The sequence below is a fragment of the Coccomyxa subellipsoidea genome (assembly GCF_000258705.1).
Source record: "Coccomyxa subellipsoidea C-169, whole genome shotgun sequence".
NCBI classification, from domain to species: Eukaryota; Viridiplantae; Chlorophyta; class Trebouxiophyceae; family Coccomyxaceae; genus Coccomyxa; species Coccomyxa subellipsoidea.
In genome coordinates, this window is record NW_005178035.1 from 1,565,399 (window position 1) to 1,585,226 (window position 19,828).

Consider the following 19,828-nt stretch of genomic DNA (forward strand, 5'->3'; position numbering starts at 1 on the left):
GCCCAATGATTAGCGTGCGGGGATCACCTTGTCATATATTCTAATTCTGAGCTTTCATGGGACCCTCACACCCCACAACAGGTCCTACAGCGCAGCTGTCTCAGCTACACAATCCCATACAGGCAGGTCTATTGCCTTCTGCATGCCACCTATATTCTACATATTTCGTCTCAGATCCTGCACGGAACTGCTGGTCGTCAACATGCGAAGTAAGGCATTTCTGTCTTGACCAGGTACATTGGACGGGTGTGCCCAGAAGCACGAGGAGAGTACTGAATGTCAGGGCGCAAGGGCAACCAGAGCGAAGGGGGGTTGTCATCACAGGTGGCAGCAAGGGACTGGGGTGAGCGTCAGTGCCTTTTGTTTCTTGGGCAAACGCACAGCACCAATTCGAATGGCCGCGCGCAAGCTTACCCGGGTTGTTTTGACCTGCAATGGTGATGAGATGGTATGGGTTGCAGTTTTGCGATGGGGCGGGAGTTCCTGAAGGCAGGCGATGCTCTTGTGCTCTGTGGGCGCAGCGAGGAACGAGTGGGATCGGCAGTGTCCGCTCTGCAGGCGGAATGGCCTGCGAGTGAGGTACGATGAAATTCCACTCTTGCTGCTTCTCAGGCTTTCCTTGAAAAGTCATTTTTATTTTTCCACTGAGCACGCTCTCAAGGGGGGTCACAGCCACGCATGGCAGGTCATAAGGATGCTGTGTGTGTGTCTGCATCAGGTGCATGGCATCAGATGTGACATGTCTGACCCAGCCGATGTGGCAGTCCTGGGGGAGTACACCAGGGAAAGGCTTGGCACAGTGCACACCTTCATAAACAACGCTGGCGAGGTCACCAGCAAACGCCTGCTGGCTGATGTGGACCCACATGAGATTGTGCGCGTCATAGGTGCCCCCAAGTCGCCCTCCCTAGTCATACACTTCTGTACATGATGTGTGCACGTTTGTGAAACATGAACAGAGAGGGTTTTGGGGATTCCTGGGGCTGTAAACGGGGACTTTGCCAGGGCTTTCGCTGTGCACCTTGTGGCACCACCCTCTTTTTGGATTAAACTTGCAGCACAATTGGGAGCCCGGCAGCAGATCTGTTTGCGCTATCATGCATATTTGCAGAACACCTAGAGAGGAGAAACAGCCCAGCTGCGGAAAACAGTGGAGCCAGGGCTTGCATGCGTTGGCCTGCAGTATCCTCATCATGACCTCAAGAGTTGAAGAAGTCTTCAACAGATTTAGTGTGTTTTGCACGCCAGGCTCAAACGTGGCAGGGAGCCTGCTGGGCTGCAGGGAGGCAATCAGGCTGATGAGGCAGCAGCCTGAACAGGCGCGGCCAGTGTACCACATCTTCAACCTGGGCTTCTCGCGCTGGGGGGCGTCCTTTTCCAAGTCAGCTGTCACCCACAAAGCCACCAAGTCAGCGCTGACTCAGCTTACCCAGTCCCTCACAGAGGAGCTCCAAGAGGCAGGTGGGCTTCTAAATCTGTTCAGCAGATTGTGATGGAAGCACTTTCCACTTGCTTGGTACACCACTTCACCAGATTGTGAGGTGGATTCAATATTTCAGAGCGCGCGTACCGTGTCTGTATAATGTGCAAAGTCTCATACCGCAATATTTGCCTTCTGTGCACTGGTGATAAGGACAAGGGGATTCCTAGCTGTATATTCTGTGGGGCTGTGCATCTGTTTGGCTGCTTCCAGAACACCATGCAGAGTGTCGTTAGCGCTGTTTGAAAGGCTGTGCATATTTGCAAGGGCGTGCCAGAGCGTTGTCTGTCTTGTGTAACTTCCTTTGCATTGCATTTTTTTGCGGAGGCTGTCCAGCAGCATATTTGGAGGGCTGTGTGTCTTGTATAATACTGTCCTACCTGAAAGCTGCAGTGCCAGAAAGCACAGATGAGACACGCAGCGCTGTGGCAGGCTCTTGCTATCATGCACAGCCTGCTAGAGAGCACCAATGACCCCTTGTGATGCTCTGACGAGAAATGCGCTTCAAGCATGCTCTGACGCTGTGCTGGTGCTTGTGCAGGTGTGCGCAGCATTGGAGTCCACAATCTCTCCCCGGGCATGGTGCTGACTGATCTGTTACTCAAGGACGCGTCGCCCGTCGCGCGCAGATTCTTCAATGCTCTCGCAGAGGAGCCGGAGACCGTTGCAGAGGCTCTGGTGCCCCAGATCAGGGCCATGCAGGTGTGCATCTTTGTCCCTTTCTGGGGCAAATTTAATGCCACGTTTGGCAGTGCACAAAGGCTTGTTGCATGCACATGTGGGTCGCTGGGAAAGTCTTGCATGTGGCTCTGATAGCGATCCATGGCCTGGAAAGAGATGGTTGCCACTGCGAGTCTGGATGGGTTTGTTGCTCAAGGCTGCACCGGCTAGATGTCTGGACTAGGATCTTCACTGGCCCGGCATAAGCTTGGTATTCATTCATGGATGTCGCATTTATAGTGCCCATCTCAGATGTGTCACTTGCTCTTGTGGACAGGGGACAAATGGGAGTGTGGACTTCCTGTCTCCAGTTTCGGCGTTTGGGAGGGTGGTCATTGGTGCACCGCAAATTATCGGTGGGGGGCGATTCTTTGATAAGGAGGGAAACAGGGTGAGAGCAGCAGGGGCTCAGTACAAAGGGAATGGAGTGCGCTTGTTGTATAACAGTGGAGAGGAGTGAGAGGCAGTCATGTCGAGCTCAACGTGCACTAAAGGCCGCGCTGTGATTAAGGGAGCTTTCAATGAATTTGGAATTTTTATTTGTGTATAAATTGTGAGTTGATGAGATGACAATTTACTGGTAGGCTCTTTGTCCATGAGAGATTGATGGCAACCTCAACTATGCCCCATGGAACCAGCTGTGTCTGGCAGGGTCAACGTGTTCGTTGGTCAATGACATGGCCGATAATATGACAAAGGCCGATAATATGACAAAGGAGCTGTAACATAGTCTTTCAGAGTACAGAGACATTCCCTGAGAGTCTGTTGAAGCTCCCTGCTTACTGTAGCATGCAACTTGCGTTTACAAATCAGTGCTGGGCACCACAGAATGAATGCAGTCATTCAGCAGGGAGTGGCCTTTGATCCACATCTGCCAGGAAAGTCCTTACATCTGCTGACGTGCGGGAAAATGTTACATGGCTATGACGCCAGTCGCTCAGCATACATGTACTTCTCTATCAGCATTATTGGAAGCAAGGATCTGTAAATTAGGTGATGTCAACCCAGACGGCTCAGAACTTGAGGAGGTGCGGCCTGTCGTGAGCCTTGAGTGTGAACCTAGAGCCGAGGTAGCCCTTGAGCTCTGGTGTCAACGCCTTCAGCAGCACTGTGTCCACCTCCTTTTGCCTGGCGATGTACTCCTTGCTCAGCTCCTGCAAGACGCGAAATTACCACAAACCATCAGAAATCGTCTGCTGCTGTTTGCATGATCCTCTTGAGCACAGCATACAAGCAGATCTGGCTGTCTATCATCCTGTCATCCTGTGCCGACATGGATACCTGAAACAGCTCCTGACTCTAACAGTTCATTACACTACAGCGCAGCATCCCACACAGACACCCTAGCCATCCAATCATATGAACATGCAACAAATGCTGAGTTGTGCCAATTCAAGCAGTAAATCAAGAATCTCCTGCCATAAAAATGCACTGCGTCTGCTGCCAGCTCTCGGACACATTCATGCCGGCAGCGCACCTTCTTCTCCTCCTCGGCGTCGGCCTTGAAGAACTCATCCTCGCCCTTCTTCTTCTTGGGCTCCTCGGTCGCCTTGAAGTAGGCGTCGTCAATCTTGCTGATGTCCACAGCCTTGGAGTCCACCTTGGTCGAGGTGGCAATCACATAGGCCTGGTTCACCCTCTTCAGAGGCACCTGCAAAGGCAGAACATCACGTCACTCCAATAGAAAAATGGATAGGTGGCCCTTATCTTCCTCCTAACGCCTCCAAACGCCATTGCCTTGTTCCATACAGAAGGGCCGCCATCTGATGCTGCTCCACATATGCTACGAGCACACTGACGCCATTTCTGCATCAGATTGATCTAACAAGAGACAAATGGCCAGTCTGTCGCTGATTAGACATGCAAGCGGTCACAATTCTCAACAACAAGCCTCTGTGAGCGGTGCCATTGGGTATAATGAACAGCTACACCTGGCATTCAGGATCTCAAAAGCTGGAAACAGGGTGGATGAGCGCAGACTCACCCCGTTGACCTTGAAGGGTCCGGTGACCAGCAAGAGGCCGGAGGGCAGCTGTCCCAGGAACACCACACGCTTACCCTTGAAGCGACCAGCCAGCAGGATGAGCACAGTGCCAGGGGTGATGCTGCTGCGGAGCTTTGTGGGCTTCTGCACATGCCTTCTCTTGAGAGGCTTCTTCACATCGTCTGCGGGGTAGAATCGGGGTGCCTGCACAGGAATCCATGACATGTCAACGATCTGAACCTTATGACGGTGGGTGTGCAAGTAGAGTGAGAACGTGGCCACACAACCCCAGGCCATTGGTATCAGAGCGCCAAGCCTTCACTCGTGTATGCAGGATGACTGCAACTACGATAAATAAAACAAGTACGGTGCTGTTGAAAAGACATATTGTAGATCTTCAGCACTGCATAAGTCCAGGCTCTCTTGTTGTTCCGATGAAAGCACTGATATCTTGAACTCAAGCCTTACAGCCATCACTTTACTGCTGCGTCCTTCATATTGCTAAAATGAGCTCCTACCTTGCCCTCTGGCTCTGCAGCCTTCGCCTGCTTCTCGTGCACAGGGAATTTGCCACCGTTCTTCTTCTTAATGGCCCACAGTCCTCGCCTCTTGTATGTCTTGCTCCTGCCCTGGGCTGAGATGCCGGGTCCCAGCTCCTTGGCGGGAGCACGCGGCTCCTTCTTCTTGGCAGGAGCCATGTTCGAACTTACAATTTATCTCGGATCTGGCCCTTCTGCTGCAGCTCACATCGATCCCAATGCAGTAGTCCAGCTCCAGGGCGGCTGAGTTCTGACATGCTGAGGCGTTCCTTTGTCACTGGGCAGAGCATAAACCTGGAGGCCACCATTTTAGCCAAAGTAGGCTTTGGTCTCCGTCCTGTGGCGTTCCTGTTCATATGATCCAAGAGCCTGCAGCAGCCTCATTGTGATGGAGATGCCCTGACTTGTATGCTGCGCATTCCTTCGCCGTGCCCGCGATGTTTGTGAGTTGTGTCATACCCGGAGGGTGATCTGAAGCGATCTCCCGGGCCGGCCTCAGGCTGACAAACCCTTCACAGGATCGTCTCTCTCTCCAAGACACAAGTGCGACACCTTGGTGGCTGTGGACTCCGGCCTGTAGGCGCCCTCAACAGGTGAGGCTCTTTTGTTTCGTATGGTAGCGCCGAGGTTGTCTTATTCTGTCGGGCTGGACCCGTGCCGGATTGCGCTTCTTGCAAGTCCAATAAGGCACCCGTGAGATACGGCCTGGAACTTTTGGGTGGGGCGAGCCGGGAAGGCCTCTGGCCGAGGCGTCTATGCCATTGCTGCTGATCTTAGATGGCGTTTGCGTGCCTGGCTGGGTTGCGATCGGGCGCTTCCGCCTCAAGCTGTGCCTCCAATAGGGCACCACGCTTCCTCGGACGCCAACGAGCCTCGCCTGTCCGCCTGCCCCGCCGGCCCTGATTGCCACGCGGGAACGGTTTTGCGAGTGTGCTCATCAAAGCATATGTCTTGGGGGGTGAAGCCGACAAGAATGGTGCCTTCGTCCCCAGCAGATTGTCAGGCCATAAGTGATGCTTGATGGCCAACTTTTGTCTGACAGCCGCTGTAGCGGTCTCATGCGACCCTTACAGACTTGCCAAGTAACCTTGTGGGATTGCTTGAGCCTATCTATAGGCCATTCGATGGCTTTTATGGTGCCCTGCTTACTTATGATGCCTACTACCTCTTTGTGATACAAGCCCTCAGGGTCCACCGAAAGGACCATGGATCTTGAGAAATGTTTTCTTTGAGTGTCCCTCAGGTCGTGTGAGCAATCTGCTACCAAATGGTGCAGATTCGAGTGACGGCTTACTGCTCCAAGAAAGTTCTTGAGTGAGCTTGCAGACCTGAATCGCCTGATATTGGTGGAAAAATGTGCTATGCACGGTCCAATAGCAATTCTTGGACGTTTAGTCTCGGCTCTGTTGCTTTGTTGCGCTCCCTGAGGAACCAATTCTCTTGGTTGCCACAGGTTTCGTGCTCGACAACCACCACGATGCAAGGCCTGGCGAATGCAGCGCCAGCAGACAGCTATGGCAGCTCTGTACGGCAGATTGCACCGCCGTCAGGCATCCCGAATGCTTCTGCATTCCCGCCCGTGCATGCAGCGGCGTCCCAGTACCAGCCGTTTGCAGACCCCTTCCCGCAGGCAGCAGGGCTCACAGCACCCGCCCAGTACGCGAGCTCCCAGCCTGTCATGCAGGAAACGGCATCAGTCCAACCACAACCGCAGCAAAATGCAAGCAATGCTGCGGCGCCGGGGCCGCAACAGCAGCTCGCCGTGCAAGTCCCGCAGCAGCAGCAGCCATACCACCAGCTCTACCAGCACCAAATGCAGCAGCAGCAACAGCAGTATGCACAGCAGCTGCAGCACGCTCAGCCGCAGCAGCGGCCACCGCAGCAGCAGATGCCCTTGCCTGCGCACCCACCTGTGCAGCAGCAGCAGCCGCTGCAGCGGACACTGGCGGCAGGCCAGGCCTCAGCAAGCATGAACGGCTACGCTCAGGCGCGCCCGCAGCAGGCAGTTGCGCAGAGGCCGCCGTACGCAGGCCAGCAAGCACTGCGGCCCAATGGCGCTGGAGTGGGGAGGCCGGCTGGCATGGCTCCCATGGCGTCCTACTCGGCGCCTGCGGTGCCGCAGGTGCGGCCGCTGGGGCCGGCCACGCCGCGTCGCACGAGCATGCCCTTCAAGCTCATCATGCCAAACTCCAACATGCGCCCGGTCCCGCCGACCATCCAGCCAGGGCGCGGCCTGATGGCGGCCCCTAGGCCGCCTGCGCCGGCTGCGGGTTCCCCCCGCCCCCAGGTTGTCATGGGCGTGCCTGCTGCCGGCCGGGGAGGCCCGCAGGGGGTGGCACCTGCCGCGCCGGCTCTGGGGGTCCCAGTGCCGGGGAGGCCGAGCATGCGGCCTCCCAGCCAGCCCCATGTCAACGTGAACGGACCTGCCGACACGTGAGGCCTTTCCACCCCTTCCAAAACAATGGTAATCTGTCTGCATGTTAGACTTGAGAAACACGTGACTTCATGCCTGGAGAAATCTTGTCCCAATGGGCATCTTGGTGAAATTTGTGCCATGTTCCATGTCCAAATGTGAGCTTGCTATCACTACTGATTGCTCGAGCGTTGTCTGCAGATCTGTGCACCCCCAACACCATCCCATGCCTGCTTCAGCTGCACCATCGCCACCGTTCGGGCCTGAAACACCGCAGATCTTCCCAGGCGCGCCTCCAGCGGTGGTCTCAGCACACCCTCTTTCGCCGCAGCCCCAGCTGGTGGCGCCACCTCAGCAGCAGCCTGCTGTCCTGCCCTCAGCACAAGCTGCACTGGTGGCACAGCCTGCGGCCCCTCACCCACTGCCAGCTCAACCCCTGCCTCCCCCTGGCACTCAGCCTGCCCCAGCAGCGCCGCACCCGATTCAGGAAGAGCCAGCCAAGCAGCCCGAGGTGCCAAACCATGTGCCCACCTCAGCGCTGCAGTCAGCGCCAGCAGCATCTTCAGCTGTGGAGGCTACCCCAGAGCAGCTGCCAGAGCCGCAGCAGGAGCCAGGCTTCCCACAGAACGATAACACGGACCAGGACATCCCAGAGGAGGACCTGTCAGAGGAGACTGAGGATGAGATGGAAGAGCTAGAGCCTGCAAAGCCCGCCACCTCAGCCGTGGCCAGCGCGCAGATGGGCGGCTCTCGCGCATTCGTTGCGCCTGCGAATGGCCCCAAGCCCGAGCCCGAGGTCAGCAGCGTGGCCGACGGCATTCCTGCGAGCGCCAGCTCTGCGCCTTCAGCCACGGCGGCAAAGTCGTCCTCCGGCGAGGCCAGCGGGGAGCGCAGCGGCGGCAAGGGCGCGGTTGCCGGCAGCGACAGCGGCTCGGCCCCGCCCCCGGCCCCGCTCATCATCCGCGATTGGGGCAGCGTCGGCGGCGGCTTCGTGCCCTTTGGCGCCACCGTCTCAAAGACAACCCCCAAGGGCGGCAAGGTGCGGTCTGCTTCAGCTTCTCTTTGTTCCCACAGCCGCGCATGCACTCACCATACCTTCGTCATTCTCTGGCTCAAGACACTGGCGTTTTGCTTGCAGGCAAAGTTGGATTAGTCAAAGCAAATGAATTTGGTCTTATGTGTTGAGGATCATGCTTCGCGCTTTCTGCAGGTTCTGCCACAGGGCAGTGTGAAAGCAAAGCCCTCTGCTGCGATCGGGGCCGCGCTGGGGCCGCACCTGGTGCTCCCCAACGGCAACGTGAGCGGCCCGCGCGCATGCGCGCCCGTCGAGGCTTTCGAGCTGCCGGGGTCAATCGCCAAGGGCGCACCTGCCCCTGCATCCGTCCCAAACGGCGCCGCCGCCGCTACGCCGTTCGACTTCCAGCCGTTACTTGCGCCCGGCGTCCCCTTGGAGCCGCCAGGAGCCGGCCGCGGCGTGCGCCCGGCCGGGGCTGTTCCGCTGGCGGCCAGCCCGGGGGCGCGCCCGATCGTCGCCAAGCCGCCCGTAGCGCCCAAGCCCAAGGCCAAGCCGCGGCCGCTATTTGAGGGCGAAGAGCGCAAGCGTGGCCCTGCCGGCCGCACCTCCATGTACAAGGTGGGCCTCATGCGAGCTCACATTCCTGTGCAACAGACAGCTCTGTCCTTGATGTCCAGTTCACGCCGCAGCACATCAGATGCTGATCATGTGGATGTGCGCCTGCGCAGGGTGTGACAAAGCACAGGCGCAGCGGGCGCTGGGAGGCGCATGTGTGGGTGAGGGAGGACGGCAAGCAGGCCTACCTTGGCGGGTGAGGCTCATCAAGCATAAGCTCCTACTCTGGATATATCTGTGTCCTGGGCTCACCTGCAGGCCTCCTGCCTGTGATTGCCCCTGCATTTCATTTGGCTGCAATGACTATGCATGTTTCTTGTCTGCCTGCAAGCTGATGTTTCCATTCTGTCATGCAGATACTCAACAGAGGAGGAGGCAGCTGAGGCGCACGATGTGGCAGCGCTGAAGTGCCATGGCCTGAAAGCCAAGACCAATTTCCACATCAGCAGGTGGGCAGCCCTGAGATAGAATGGCCGGGTCGGCGGTTGTCACCCTCTAGCAGTGCATGCTTGCCCGCCCACCTCCTCCTAGTCTGTCAGAGGGTGACAGCCTCGCCCAGCCAAAGCCCACCAGTGACCTGATACGGTTTAATGCATTTATATAAGTATTTATCAGATCTGTCTGCAATGCTCATGCGCCAGTCATGGCGGGTTTAGACTCTGGGGGCTGCGGCTAGGTGGGGCAGTCTTGACAACAAAGCCCATGTGGGAATAATCCAAGAGGTGTTCATTGTTATGCATCAGGTACACAGCGCTGCTGGATCGGCTGGACAGCGTGCCCATGAATGAGCTGGTGATGGCCATCCGGCGCACCAGCCCCGGCTTCACTCGCGGCTCCTCCTCCTTCCGAGGCGTCACCCAGCACAAGAGCGGTGCGCAAGATCAAACATGCTGAGCCTCTGACATCTTCCAAAGCCTTGTGTTGTAATGACCACTGGCTCACACATCTGTTAAAACCATACATGTAGGAACGGCACCATTCTCACACAATGGGCATGTCAAAAGCCATTGTCAGTCATGGGAAGGTAAAGAAACCAGCATGCCAAGATCCTCGGAGAAGGGCCTGCATCAAGTGGCAAGTGCCGATGTTACGCGTCTCAATTTGGCATGTGCTGGCATGTGGCATGCCTGAAAGGACTTGCATGTGCTGTGGCAGGCCGCTGGGAGGTGCGCATTGGACTGCGCGGCAGCAAGCACGTGTACTTGGGCCTGCACAGCAGCGAGGTGGAGGCTGCACGTGTTTATGACCGCGCCCTCGTCCTCCTGACTGGATCCTCCGCCGCCACCAACTTCCCTGTGTCCAACTACACCAAGGAGCTCGAGGCCTACCAGATGTGCGGCCCATGCCTCTCATGCAGTCTCAAGTACTCATTGTGCCCACCAAATTTGTAGACTAGACATTTGGCTGAGTTGACTACTGATCATGCAGTGTCCTACTGTTGGTGCAGTAGAACCTCTTGAGTATGATATGGCAGATTCGATGTGGCTTCATGTCACAGTAATGGTGATGCATGTTGGATGTTTGCATTGATCGGACTCGGAGCCGTTTATTTGAAGTGGTTCTGGTCGGATGCAGGCGCATTGACAATGGGGAGCAGCTGCCGGGCTTCCACAACGATGGCGAGTACAGCGAACACGCCTTTGAGGCCTGGCTGCGAGATGCAGCCATCATGCCGGCAGTGGTAATGTCCTCTCCATCTTGCAAGTTGCTATGGGTTGCGAGTTTTTTGTGCTTAGTAGTCTGCAGAGATTGTGTCATGTGCAGCACAGGAGGTCATTGAACATGGTGCATTTGATGCAGGCTGTTGGTGCCAACACCCGCATTGTGGACGCCAAGACGGGACTCTCCCCAGCTGATGCAGAGGCTGCACAAGCAGAGGTGCGCCTTCATGTTCTGCTAGAGCGCAAGATTGTGGACCTGCTTGCCTGTGTCTCGGCATTGGGATGGGATGCATGAGCCTGGCGCCATTTTTAGATCTCAGCTCTCATGGCTCGCAATTTGCTGACCTGCTAGGCTCTTGCATGAGGAAGGAAAACGTGCAAGCATCTCTGTACTTACATCTTGATTGTGTTTTTCGATGAGCAGGCTGCAGAGGAGCCCAAGCCCAAGCCGAAGCCTAAGCGTAGGCGCTTAGCGCCAGCTGCGTTGGGGGGAGGAGTGATAGAGGAGGGCACCGAGGCCTTCCCCTTGCCGGCTGCCACACTGGCCGACAACGGCTCGCCGCGGCCGGCCGTAAAGCGCCGGCGCACCTCCCACATCGGCAGGCCCAACAAGCAGTCCCAGCATGTGCATGATGGTGCGTTGTTTTCTTCACCTGATGGATGGTGTGTCCTGGCTTTGTAAGAACATTCAGTTGTTCTATTTTAGGAGGAGCCTGAAAGGCTGGACTGCTTGAAGCTTGCTGTGACGTTTCATAACACTTAGGGACTGCCGCCAGTTAGATCAATGTGCCCCTGCATGGGTTTCGATAGGCCTTCAATTGGAATGACATCCTGTGAAGCAAGACATTGTCAGTAGGGTAAGAGATGCGACAGCAGATTGTTGAGGTGGGTCCTCTGTGCGCAGGCATGCTGGACCTGAGCCAGGTGGGCAAGCCAAAGCAGGGGCGGCCGGGCCCGCGCAGGAAGGCGACCGAAGCGGCCGAAACCGACACCGCCGCCATTCTCATGCAGATGGCCACCGTCGCCGAAGGCCTTGGCCGCGCGCCGCCCAACAAGCGCAGGTACATCTTTTCATCCAGACTTGTCTGTACATCAAATGCAAATCCGCATCATCGTACCCGCCTTGTGAGGCGGTCAGGGACAGTAATGTCAAGGGATCAATGGGCGGAGACAAGTACAGTCAGGCAACAACAACTGTTGTCCTTTCTCAGCCAGATAATCCCTGTCCGCAGATCCCATAAGAAGCCGCATCATTGTACCTGCTGTTGTGAAGCAGTCAGAGACAGTGATGTCAAGAGGTCAAAAGAATGGACCGGCAGACTCAGGCACAGTCATCCGTTGTCCTGTCTCCACCCAGAAACTCCAGCCCTGTCAAGTTGCAGCCCTCTGCTCAGCAAATTTTGTTCATGTGGGCGGTTGTCGTCTGTGTAAATGACTAATGGGGTTGTGTTGCTGTGCAGCCGGATGCCGACATGGAATCGGGGCCCTGCTCGGCGGGTGGACGAGGACATGGAGGAGGATGATGTGGAGATCTCAGACGACGATGAACCGATGCCCATGGCCACCACCAAGGGCCGCCGGCGACCGGCCAGCGCCCCCAGCTCAAGACGGGTGCTGCCTCAAACTGCCCCAACTTTCCGCACAGTTCTATGCAGGCACCCTGGAACCAGTGGACTCTTGTGCAGCCATTCGCAATTCTTGTTGTTTGCATGTGCTGTGGACAGCAGAGCAAAGCACTTATTCATTTCAGGACATATCTTCCCTTCTGCCTCTGTCTCTACTGCATCTACAACAGATGGAGCTTTGTCCTCCTCGTGGTATTCACGCAGCTCATGGTGCAGCACCTCAGCACTATCAGCAAGATGCTAATAGTGGCAATCTGTTATGTACAAGCAGGGACCCAGCATGGCGACGGGCAGGTCCGCCAAAGTGCCAACCCCCATTGCGCAGCACCGCTTCACATCCCCGGCCGCCCTGTTGGAGGCCATTGTGGACGACCCCGAGGTCAGCAAGTCAGTGGTGCTGCAAGCCATGAGCCGCATGGGCACAGCAGCAGCGCATCCGAGCAGCAGTGCGGCAGCTGCAATGGGGCTGGTACTGCCTGGCTTTGTGACATGGCTGGGCATTGTCAGCGCTGTTGGCCGCTTAGCTCATGGCATGCAGGAGGTGGCCAACAACAGGGCAAGAGGCATCTGATTGCAACACAGATGCTGGCAGGAATTTTGTGGTTCCAAGGAGCTCAAGCAAGCCCAAGCTAATGGCCATGTGGAGACGTGGAATTGGATCTAGATGTCTTTAAAGGGACAAAGCCGTGCATTTTCAGCTGCTGCTGCAATACAGCCGCATGACTGGGTGCAGATATCCTTTTCGGCATATTTGTCACAGCTGGGACCTGTAATTATGCTGCTGAGATGCAGACCATCTCTGTGGGGTTAAGAGCTAATCTACCCATTTCAATGGTAAAGGACATCCCTGACAAGGAATTGGTTAAATTCACCACGTGAGTTTAACAGCGAGATATTTCTTTTAGCAAGACATTGGCGATCAAGAAGTAGGACTCAGAGGGTCACATGGCTACGCATGTCCATGCCCATCGTTTTTGCTTTCGTCTCAGTGCTGCATTCAGGTGCTTTTCCTTTTTGGGCTGCGGATGCCCTAGAGTCTGCACAAGACGTTGCACCGTTTTGGTACAGTGTTGCACACATGCCTTGTGAGTGGCAACATTTCATTCCAGGAGTTTCTGCCCTGCAAAGATTCCATTGTCCATACAATGCCTGCCTCAAGCGCACATCACTGCAACAGCAGAACGCCACTATGCTAGGATTTGGTTTGTAGGTGCCATGCTGGCAACAACATCGCTATTGAGTTGTATGTCCGGACGTATGCTCAGTCAACCTAGACTGCCCCTGTTCCTTCTCTGTCTCCACTGCGAGCACGTATGTATTTATGAAGGGTCGAGGACCCGAGGTGTTCTTCTAGTAAGTGACGGATGAGTTGAGAAATTGATCATGCCCTTATTCGTGGAGATGGACTGCAGTCCACCCTGCAGGCTTCATTTGATTGTAAAGTTTCGCCTGTACGCCTCATGCATGCAGCGCTGCAGGTGCTCGAGCAGGCTGGCACTGTGCCAGTACTGTGCCAGCCACTAGTGTGCCTGCGTCAATTGGTTTTATATGGCTTTCTTTGGCAGGCTGACAATCAGACGATTTGCCGTATGCCATGAAATTTTCTGCAAGTCATCCCAAACGATCATGATGAGGTTCGCCACTCATACAGAATATTATTATTATTATTATGATGATCATACATGCACCATTACTCGTCAACATGATGATGACATGCATGGGTGCGCGGCACGCGTGCGCGCCAATTCCCTTTGCCATGGCATGCTGGAAGTGGGCACTGTTGCCATCGTTGTACATCACATCTGGCAGAACTGATACAGTTTTTTTTCCCAACAAAATGGACACAACCCTGCCAGACATGAAGGTCAAGATGTGAATCTACGGTGGAAGTTGCAGGAACGCCTCAGGCGGGCGAATAGCTTCAAACATGCATGGAACACTTGCGCGAGGCACTGTGAAGGACATTGAATAATTGCAATTTCAAAAAGCGATTGGACGTTCGCGCGATTGGAATCCACTGCAGGCTTTGAGGGCGCGTAGCGCTCGTAGGGATATGAAGGCAGCATTGCTTTGCCTGGTTGCTGCTGCTGTCTGCGTTGCAGCTGGTGAGTACTCGAGCTCGACCTGAATTTTTCCTCTTTGAAGCGTTTGGATGGATCCTTGTTCAGATTTGACACGGGTCTGGTGCCTACTCAAGCGTGCGTGGCTTTGATCAGCCAAAGAAGAGAGCGACAATATTTCCAACGTGTGTAGGCGGTCAATGCAGGGTAGAAAGATTTTTGGTTTTGTCAGCTGCATAGTAGACATGGGATAGGGAAGGCTGAATAAGCGCCATTGATGTTATTCCTAAGACGCCCCGCCCACATAGTCACTACCTTGAAGATCAAGGCTTTGAGCTCATTGATTGCTATCAATCTTAGCTGCAACCATATGTGTGTATTTGGACTATACGCGGAGCGCGTCCACTGGGGTCACTTAATATAGCGTATCAAATAGGTGCTTGAACATCTTTGCTCATCAGGATCGTCCCCAGGCGTGGGGCAAATCTGTGGAACAGCTCTGATGATCCTAGCCTCTTACCACCACCTTTCTTTTTCATGCAGTGTTGGGCCAGAGCCATCCTCTAACTGATATACCAGCTCCCCTGGAGGGACTTCAGACTGTCTTCTGGCTGCCAGAGTACCCAGAGAAGCAGTTCCCAGCTGGAGCCCTGGTAACGTTTCCCCTCACCTTCATGTGCTAATGCTGTTTTGTCCATTTCGTTCATGAAGAGGCTGCCCTGTGGCCACAGCCCTCGTTGTGTGCCCAAAACCTGCTGGATGTTGTGATGATGCTCAACATAAAACTGGCAGAGGGTCGATACCGCTTGGAGTGCATGAATCCTTAGATGCGTCCACTGACGTGGAGTGCATCGCAGGTGGAGGCTGTGGTCGGCGTGCACAACAATGCCAAAGAGAGGGTGAATGTGACTGCCATCGTTGGCTCGCTCAACAATGCCCAAGCCTTCCACCAGTTCTACCAGAACTTCACCTACCAGGTCAGCATCCCATTTCCCCACCACGAATCCTACTCTGCTGCATCTGTTATCACTACACTGCTTGCAGCACTTTCACGATCTCATTCCAAAGGCACAAGGCTCTGTCAAGATGGCAGAGCTGTGGCAGCAGCAGCGGCGATGGGTTCGAGGGGCATGCTGTAAGGCATGGCAAGATGGCTGAGGGGGTTCTGTGTGTGCTGTGCAGCCGCAAGTAGCTGTGGTGAGCCCTGGGGAGGAGGCGTCCCTGTCATACTACTTCTCACCAGATGAGAGCTTCCCTCCCAGGGAGTTCCAGGTGCGCCCACTTCGCCTGGCGCCCCCTCAAGACTGCTGCCATGCCATGCTTGTGTATATAGTCACCTGGTCTGCTGATAATTTTCCGCCCGCTTGTAGCTTGCTGACGAGCAGTGGCTACTCGTCAGTTGCCAGCCCGCTTGTCAGCAAGCTAGCGACTGGTCCAAGGAACATCAGCAGAGCAAGATCAGTAAACAGGAGACTGATTCACTGTGTTGCTCTGCCTTCATTCTCTTCTGTAGATGAATCCTTGTTGGATCATGTTTGGCCTGCATAGGCTCAACTATGTAGGCCCCAAATTGCGCATACTGTACAAGTTTCAAGCAATATTGGTGTCCCAACTTTTTGTTTCACTTGGTGGACAGAGGTGACACAGGGTGTCAGGTTGTTAACTTGGGGAACAGAGGATTGGAAGGGTCTCGAGAGCCTGTTCTGGTGCGCATTGCCAGGTGGCGCTGACGGTGTTCTACAACACCCCTGCCGGAAGCTTCGCGAGCACCTTCTTCAACGAGACCATCGACATTGTGGAGGTCCCCCCGCTCATCGACGTCCAGGGCATCTTCCTCCTCGCCGCCTTACTCGGCCTCCTCGCCGCCGCAGGTGCGCGCACATGTCGGCATATGCCAGCACATGTGTTTGCTCCCTCCTGAAGGACCACAAGCAATGTCACCACTGCGCTCACATGGCTTCCAAGCGGCATGGTTCCTTTGGTGCCGTCTGAATAACTTTTCATCTGGCTTGCTGACACTCTAATTGAAACGGTGCCAAGAGCTTCATGGCACCCGCTCGCAGGTCACAGTTGCTGCGGAAAGCATGTGAATTGGTTTTCACACTGCATTTTAGCATCTTTAAAAAGCACACATGCTCGATGCCTCACGTGCATATGCTGTGGCTGAAGTGTTTGTGTGGTGCAGCGTACGGCGTGAAGTCTGCGCTGGAGTGGCAGGGCATCCTGAAGCCGCGCAAGGGGTCCAGGAAGGTGGAGGTCAAGAAGAGGGTGGTCGTCGCCGGAGAGGAGAACGAGTGGCTCAAGGGCACCAACTTCAACCAGGTGCTCTTTGCTTTCCAGCCTGAAAGAGATCCATTCTGATGGATTATAGATGGCCGTGTATTCCATCGTGCATGACAAGTGCTCTACTGCATGCCCCATCATGAGTCTCAGGGGCAATGTAGAACTAGAATTGTTGGCAGGTGGCTGCCTGTGTAAGAGATGTATGCGCGCTGGCTTCCTGTTCACGGTGGAATCACTGCAGCACTCGGATCACTCACACAAAAACATGGCTTAGCTGCAATTCTGAGGAGGGCCGCAGAGGGCTTACTGCAAGGGTGAGCAGACACAAATGTGTTTCATTGCTGTGGCAGGGTACAAAGAAGGCCGCGAAGGGCAAGGCACCGGCCAAGGCAGCTCCAGAGGGAGCGGCATTTCCAGCGGATTCTGCAGCACCTGTGATGAAGAAGACAAAGTGAGCGGGAGAGTGGCGCTGGAGAGACGGAGGCTTGGTGGATGGACATGGGATGCATGGGATATTTGGGAGGGGCCAGTTGAGGCTGTTGCATGCAAAGGGGCCGCAATTTTGTTCAGGGATCCGCGGCAGTTGTGTGTGATATTGACCTGCCCAGCCAGCAATACCTCTTGGCAATGCATGTGAGTATTGTCTGAGGGACTGGGGACAAGTGGGAATTGAGACCATTGACTGTTGGGAGGGGCTGTCCTGAGATTGTTGACTGTCTTACACCCTGCAGAGGACATCATTGGTTGGCTCACAATCCTGCGCATCCTCTGTGCTAGCCCTTGACGGCACAATGTTGATGAGTTGCAACTGTGTTTCTGAGCTACTTCAAATACAATTGGACAACCTGCAAAACATTGGTGCATCTGGAGGTGATATGCATGGATGCAACGCACCAACGCTTGTAAGAGGAAGCTCTGCAGCTGCAATGCCGGACCATGATACACAATATCTATGTGACTACATGTATTGCTCATTCTGAAAGGGTAAGCCTCTGAAATGTACTACCTAGGCAGCTGGGCAGAGACACCACGTGGGTGCACCCCAAACATGGACGTCAATGAGCACGCATTTGGTAGTATTGTCTCGGAACGGATTAAGTAGTGAACAGCCGATCAGACCATGACCCTGAAGCCAGGGCTTGGCAGCTTGTTCGACTGTGCGGAAAGAACAGTCTGCACATATGTATGTGACAGCATTACAAGATCAGCAGGGCCATGCGGGAAAAGACCCAGACTATTCTGAAGGTCTAATCACAGACAGCAACTATGCAAATTCCTAACATACTGCTAGTAGCGGTCCGCTACAGATAGAAGCATTTACCGGTGTGCATGGATTTGTCAGCACTACTTACACCAAAAAAATTCCCCTGGCATTAGCCTTGTCTCTATGTGTAACACATCTTCTGTATGCTGAATCCTCAAAACAATCATGACTAGTACCTTATCTAAAATTTGCGCACAAGCAGCGCTTGCTTGCCGCGCAGACATTGCCAAATCTGTAGCAAAAACGAGCAGCAAGTACAAACCACCAACACAGGAAGGACTGCAACAAACATAATTGAACTCAATTTCAAATCTAGTCTACATATCTTCCCTGGAAAGCAATAAGTGAATGCCCCCTAATCGACATTTCCCGCCCAATTCAGGGGTAATCAAGCATTGCCTTCAAAACACACCACAAAACCTTCTTGCTATGTACCATCTGCCAGCGAATTGCATAACAGGGACACTCATTGCAGCAAAGCTCCCAGTCACATCATGAACTCAGCCAGATGTTCAATTACATACACACAAAGCTTGCCCAGACTCAAAGCAAACCAAAGGTGCCAGGGACCCCAATGAAGCTCTTACACCAGACAGGAGATTGGATTCAGAATTGTCCCAAAGCAGGGCCACACATACATACAGAGTTGAGGCAAGCAAGGAAGTCAGGCAGGGTCTGGCATCCAATGAGAACCCCCCATCCAATGGGAACTCCACTGGGATTGGGTTTCTGCCGCCTCTGGCTTTTGGGGCGGGGTTTTGGTCTGCCCAGAACTTTTTGCCACATCCTCTGCCAAGGCACTTTTCAGGTCTGAATGATTGCCCAGAGATAGACGTCCAGGAGCACTGTCTGAACTACCTTGGAACCACTTTGTTGAGATCCTTTCAGACCCTGATTCAAGAGAAGGCAGGGGGATTGTGCTATCTGGGCAGCAGCTGCCCGGCAATGCCCGGCGGGCGCTTCTTGGGCGGTTTGGGCAGTGCAGCGAGCACCAGCTGCGTGGCGGTGTGCATGTCCTTGAGCTCCTCCGCCAGCTGCTGCATCAGGAACTGGAAGCTGAACCAGCGCACCTGTACAGGCATGAGCAAAAGCATTAACAACCCATGCACCCTGAGAACCTTTTATTTCTGGAAGCATACACAACTGATGACCACCTCTTGCTGACTCCCTTCAAGTAAGGAGGCCCTGAATACTTTAATTTGCTTGTGTTGTGCTCATTTGAGCAATCGTCAATCGCAGACATCCATTGCAGTCAACCAGATCCTAACAATTCAGTGAACTCGTTGTGACCACCCTATTCGCTGGTGAACTGGCCTACTTCATTACAAAGTGTAGGAGATAGTTGACAAGGTAAAAAAAATGCCAGGTTGCTCGGGCTGCGCACCTTGGATGAGTAGCCAGCGCTGGTGGGAGGGAAGATGTCCAGCGCCTCCGCGATGCTTTCAAGGTCCTCCTCGTCCAGCGGCGTTCCCTCCAGGTGCACCATGCCTATCGTGCCAGCTGCGCAGTCAATGCCCACAGCCCACGATGAAACAAGACAGGATGAAAATGCGCAGGCACACCTGCAGCTGCCCGCTGTGCGAATGGCGCCCCAGCCCAGCCCGGTGATGGCAGCCCAGTAAAATTGAACGGTGAAGTGAGTACAATGCCCAGGGACAAACCTAGCCTGCCATCACCATTTTGGAGCTAGGCGCGACATGCGCGCGGCGCCTTCGAATTTTACAGGGACCACATCAAACATGTGCGCGGCATGATCTCTTCCGACTGAAGGGCTTTCAAGCAGATGAGACTACGTTGCTCAGACCAGATATGCTGCTTTCATGTCGCACTCATGTCTGCCCAACGTAGTCACGTGGCATGTCTTGGTTTCCAAGGCTTGTCAGGTCCCGGCGCGCAGAAGCGATTAAAGAGGGTTGTATGATCAGGGGTCCTTAGTCACCTGGCGCGCTGTCAGTTTCCTGGCCGCCGGACGAGGGCACGTCTCTGCCGGCATCAGGTGGAGCCTCAGAGGACTGAAGGATCCCCTGGGACGGCGGCGTTGCACTTGTGTCATTGACCAGCCGCGGCGGCGCTCCTAGGACCTCTGAAGAGGAGGGGGACGCCAGGCCGTGGAAACCGTTGGTGGCTGCTGCGCTGCTCAGCACGCTCATGTTGCTGGTCAGCCTGTGG

The 19,828-nt window shown here is 54.8% G+C and overlaps 6 protein-coding genes across 6 annotated transcripts; 4 read left to right on the forward strand and 2 right to left on the reverse strand.

Annotated features, from left to right (window-relative positions):
• Positions 1-468: 468 nt before the first annotated feature.
• Positions 469-2,660, forward strand: COCSUDRAFT_47562 (NAD(P)-binding protein; the record flags this gene model as incomplete). The annotated part of the gene is made up of 5 exons (XM_005647741.1): positions 469-579; positions 719-887; positions 1,249-1,461; positions 2,022-2,182; positions 2,478-2,660. 5 exons carry the CDS (start codon positions 469-471, stop codon positions 2,658-2,660), a joined length of 837 nt encoding a protein of 278 aa, XP_005647798.1.
• A 553-nt stretch (positions 2,661-3,213) lies between these two features.
• COCSUDRAFT_15617 (ribosomal protein L6 component of cytosolic 80S ribosome and 60S large subunit) lies at positions 3,214-4,882 on the reverse strand (the record flags this gene model as incomplete). Its single annotated transcript, XM_005647742.1, has 4 exons — positions 3,214-3,351; positions 3,678-3,851; positions 4,185-4,388; positions 4,703-4,882. The coding sequence occupies 4 exons, from the start codon at positions 4,880-4,882 to the stop codon at positions 3,214-3,216; spliced, it is 696 nt and encodes a 231-aa protein (XP_005647799.1).
• A 252-nt stretch (positions 4,883-5,134) lies between these two features.
• COCSUDRAFT_66242 (hypothetical protein) lies at positions 5,135-7,160 on the forward strand (the record flags this gene model as incomplete). The annotated part of the gene is made up of 2 exons (XM_005647743.1): positions 5,135-5,316; positions 6,177-7,160. The coding sequence occupies exon 2, from the start codon at positions 6,201-6,203 to the stop codon at positions 7,158-7,160; it is 960 nt and encodes a 319-aa protein (XP_005647800.1). The 5' UTR covers positions 5,135-5,316; positions 6,177-6,200.
• Positions 7,161-8,939: 1,779 nt separating this feature from the next.
• Positions 8,940-10,157, forward strand: COCSUDRAFT_15796 (AP2-domain-containing protein; the record flags this gene model as incomplete). The annotated part of the gene is made up of 4 exons (XM_005647744.1): positions 8,940-8,962; positions 9,123-9,215; positions 9,510-9,637; positions 9,922-10,157. Coding segments are annotated over 4 exons (480 nt in total), but the record flags the coding sequence as incomplete, so codon positions are not given.
• Positions 10,158-14,018: 3,861 nt separating this feature from the next.
• On the forward strand, positions 14,019-17,315 carry COCSUDRAFT_53555 (hypothetical protein). Its single transcript, XM_005647745.1, has 7 exons — positions 14,019-14,157; positions 14,656-14,765; positions 14,970-15,089; positions 15,295-15,384; positions 15,833-15,983; positions 16,298-16,434; positions 16,746-17,315. Exons 1-7 carry the CDS (start codon positions 14,106-14,108, stop codon positions 16,848-16,850), a joined length of 765 nt encoding a protein of 254 aa, XP_005647802.1. The 5' UTR covers positions 14,019-14,105; the 3' UTR covers positions 16,851-17,315.
• A 1,264-nt stretch (positions 17,316-18,579) lies between these two features.
• COCSUDRAFT_42166 (hypothetical protein) lies at positions 18,580-19,809 on the reverse strand (the record flags this gene model as incomplete). The annotated part of the gene is made up of 3 exons (XM_005647746.1): positions 18,580-18,729; positions 19,044-19,159; positions 19,599-19,809. 3 exons carry the CDS (start codon positions 19,807-19,809, stop codon positions 18,580-18,582), a joined length of 477 nt encoding a protein of 158 aa, XP_005647803.1.
• Between the last annotated feature and the right edge of the window lie 19 nt (positions 19,810-19,828).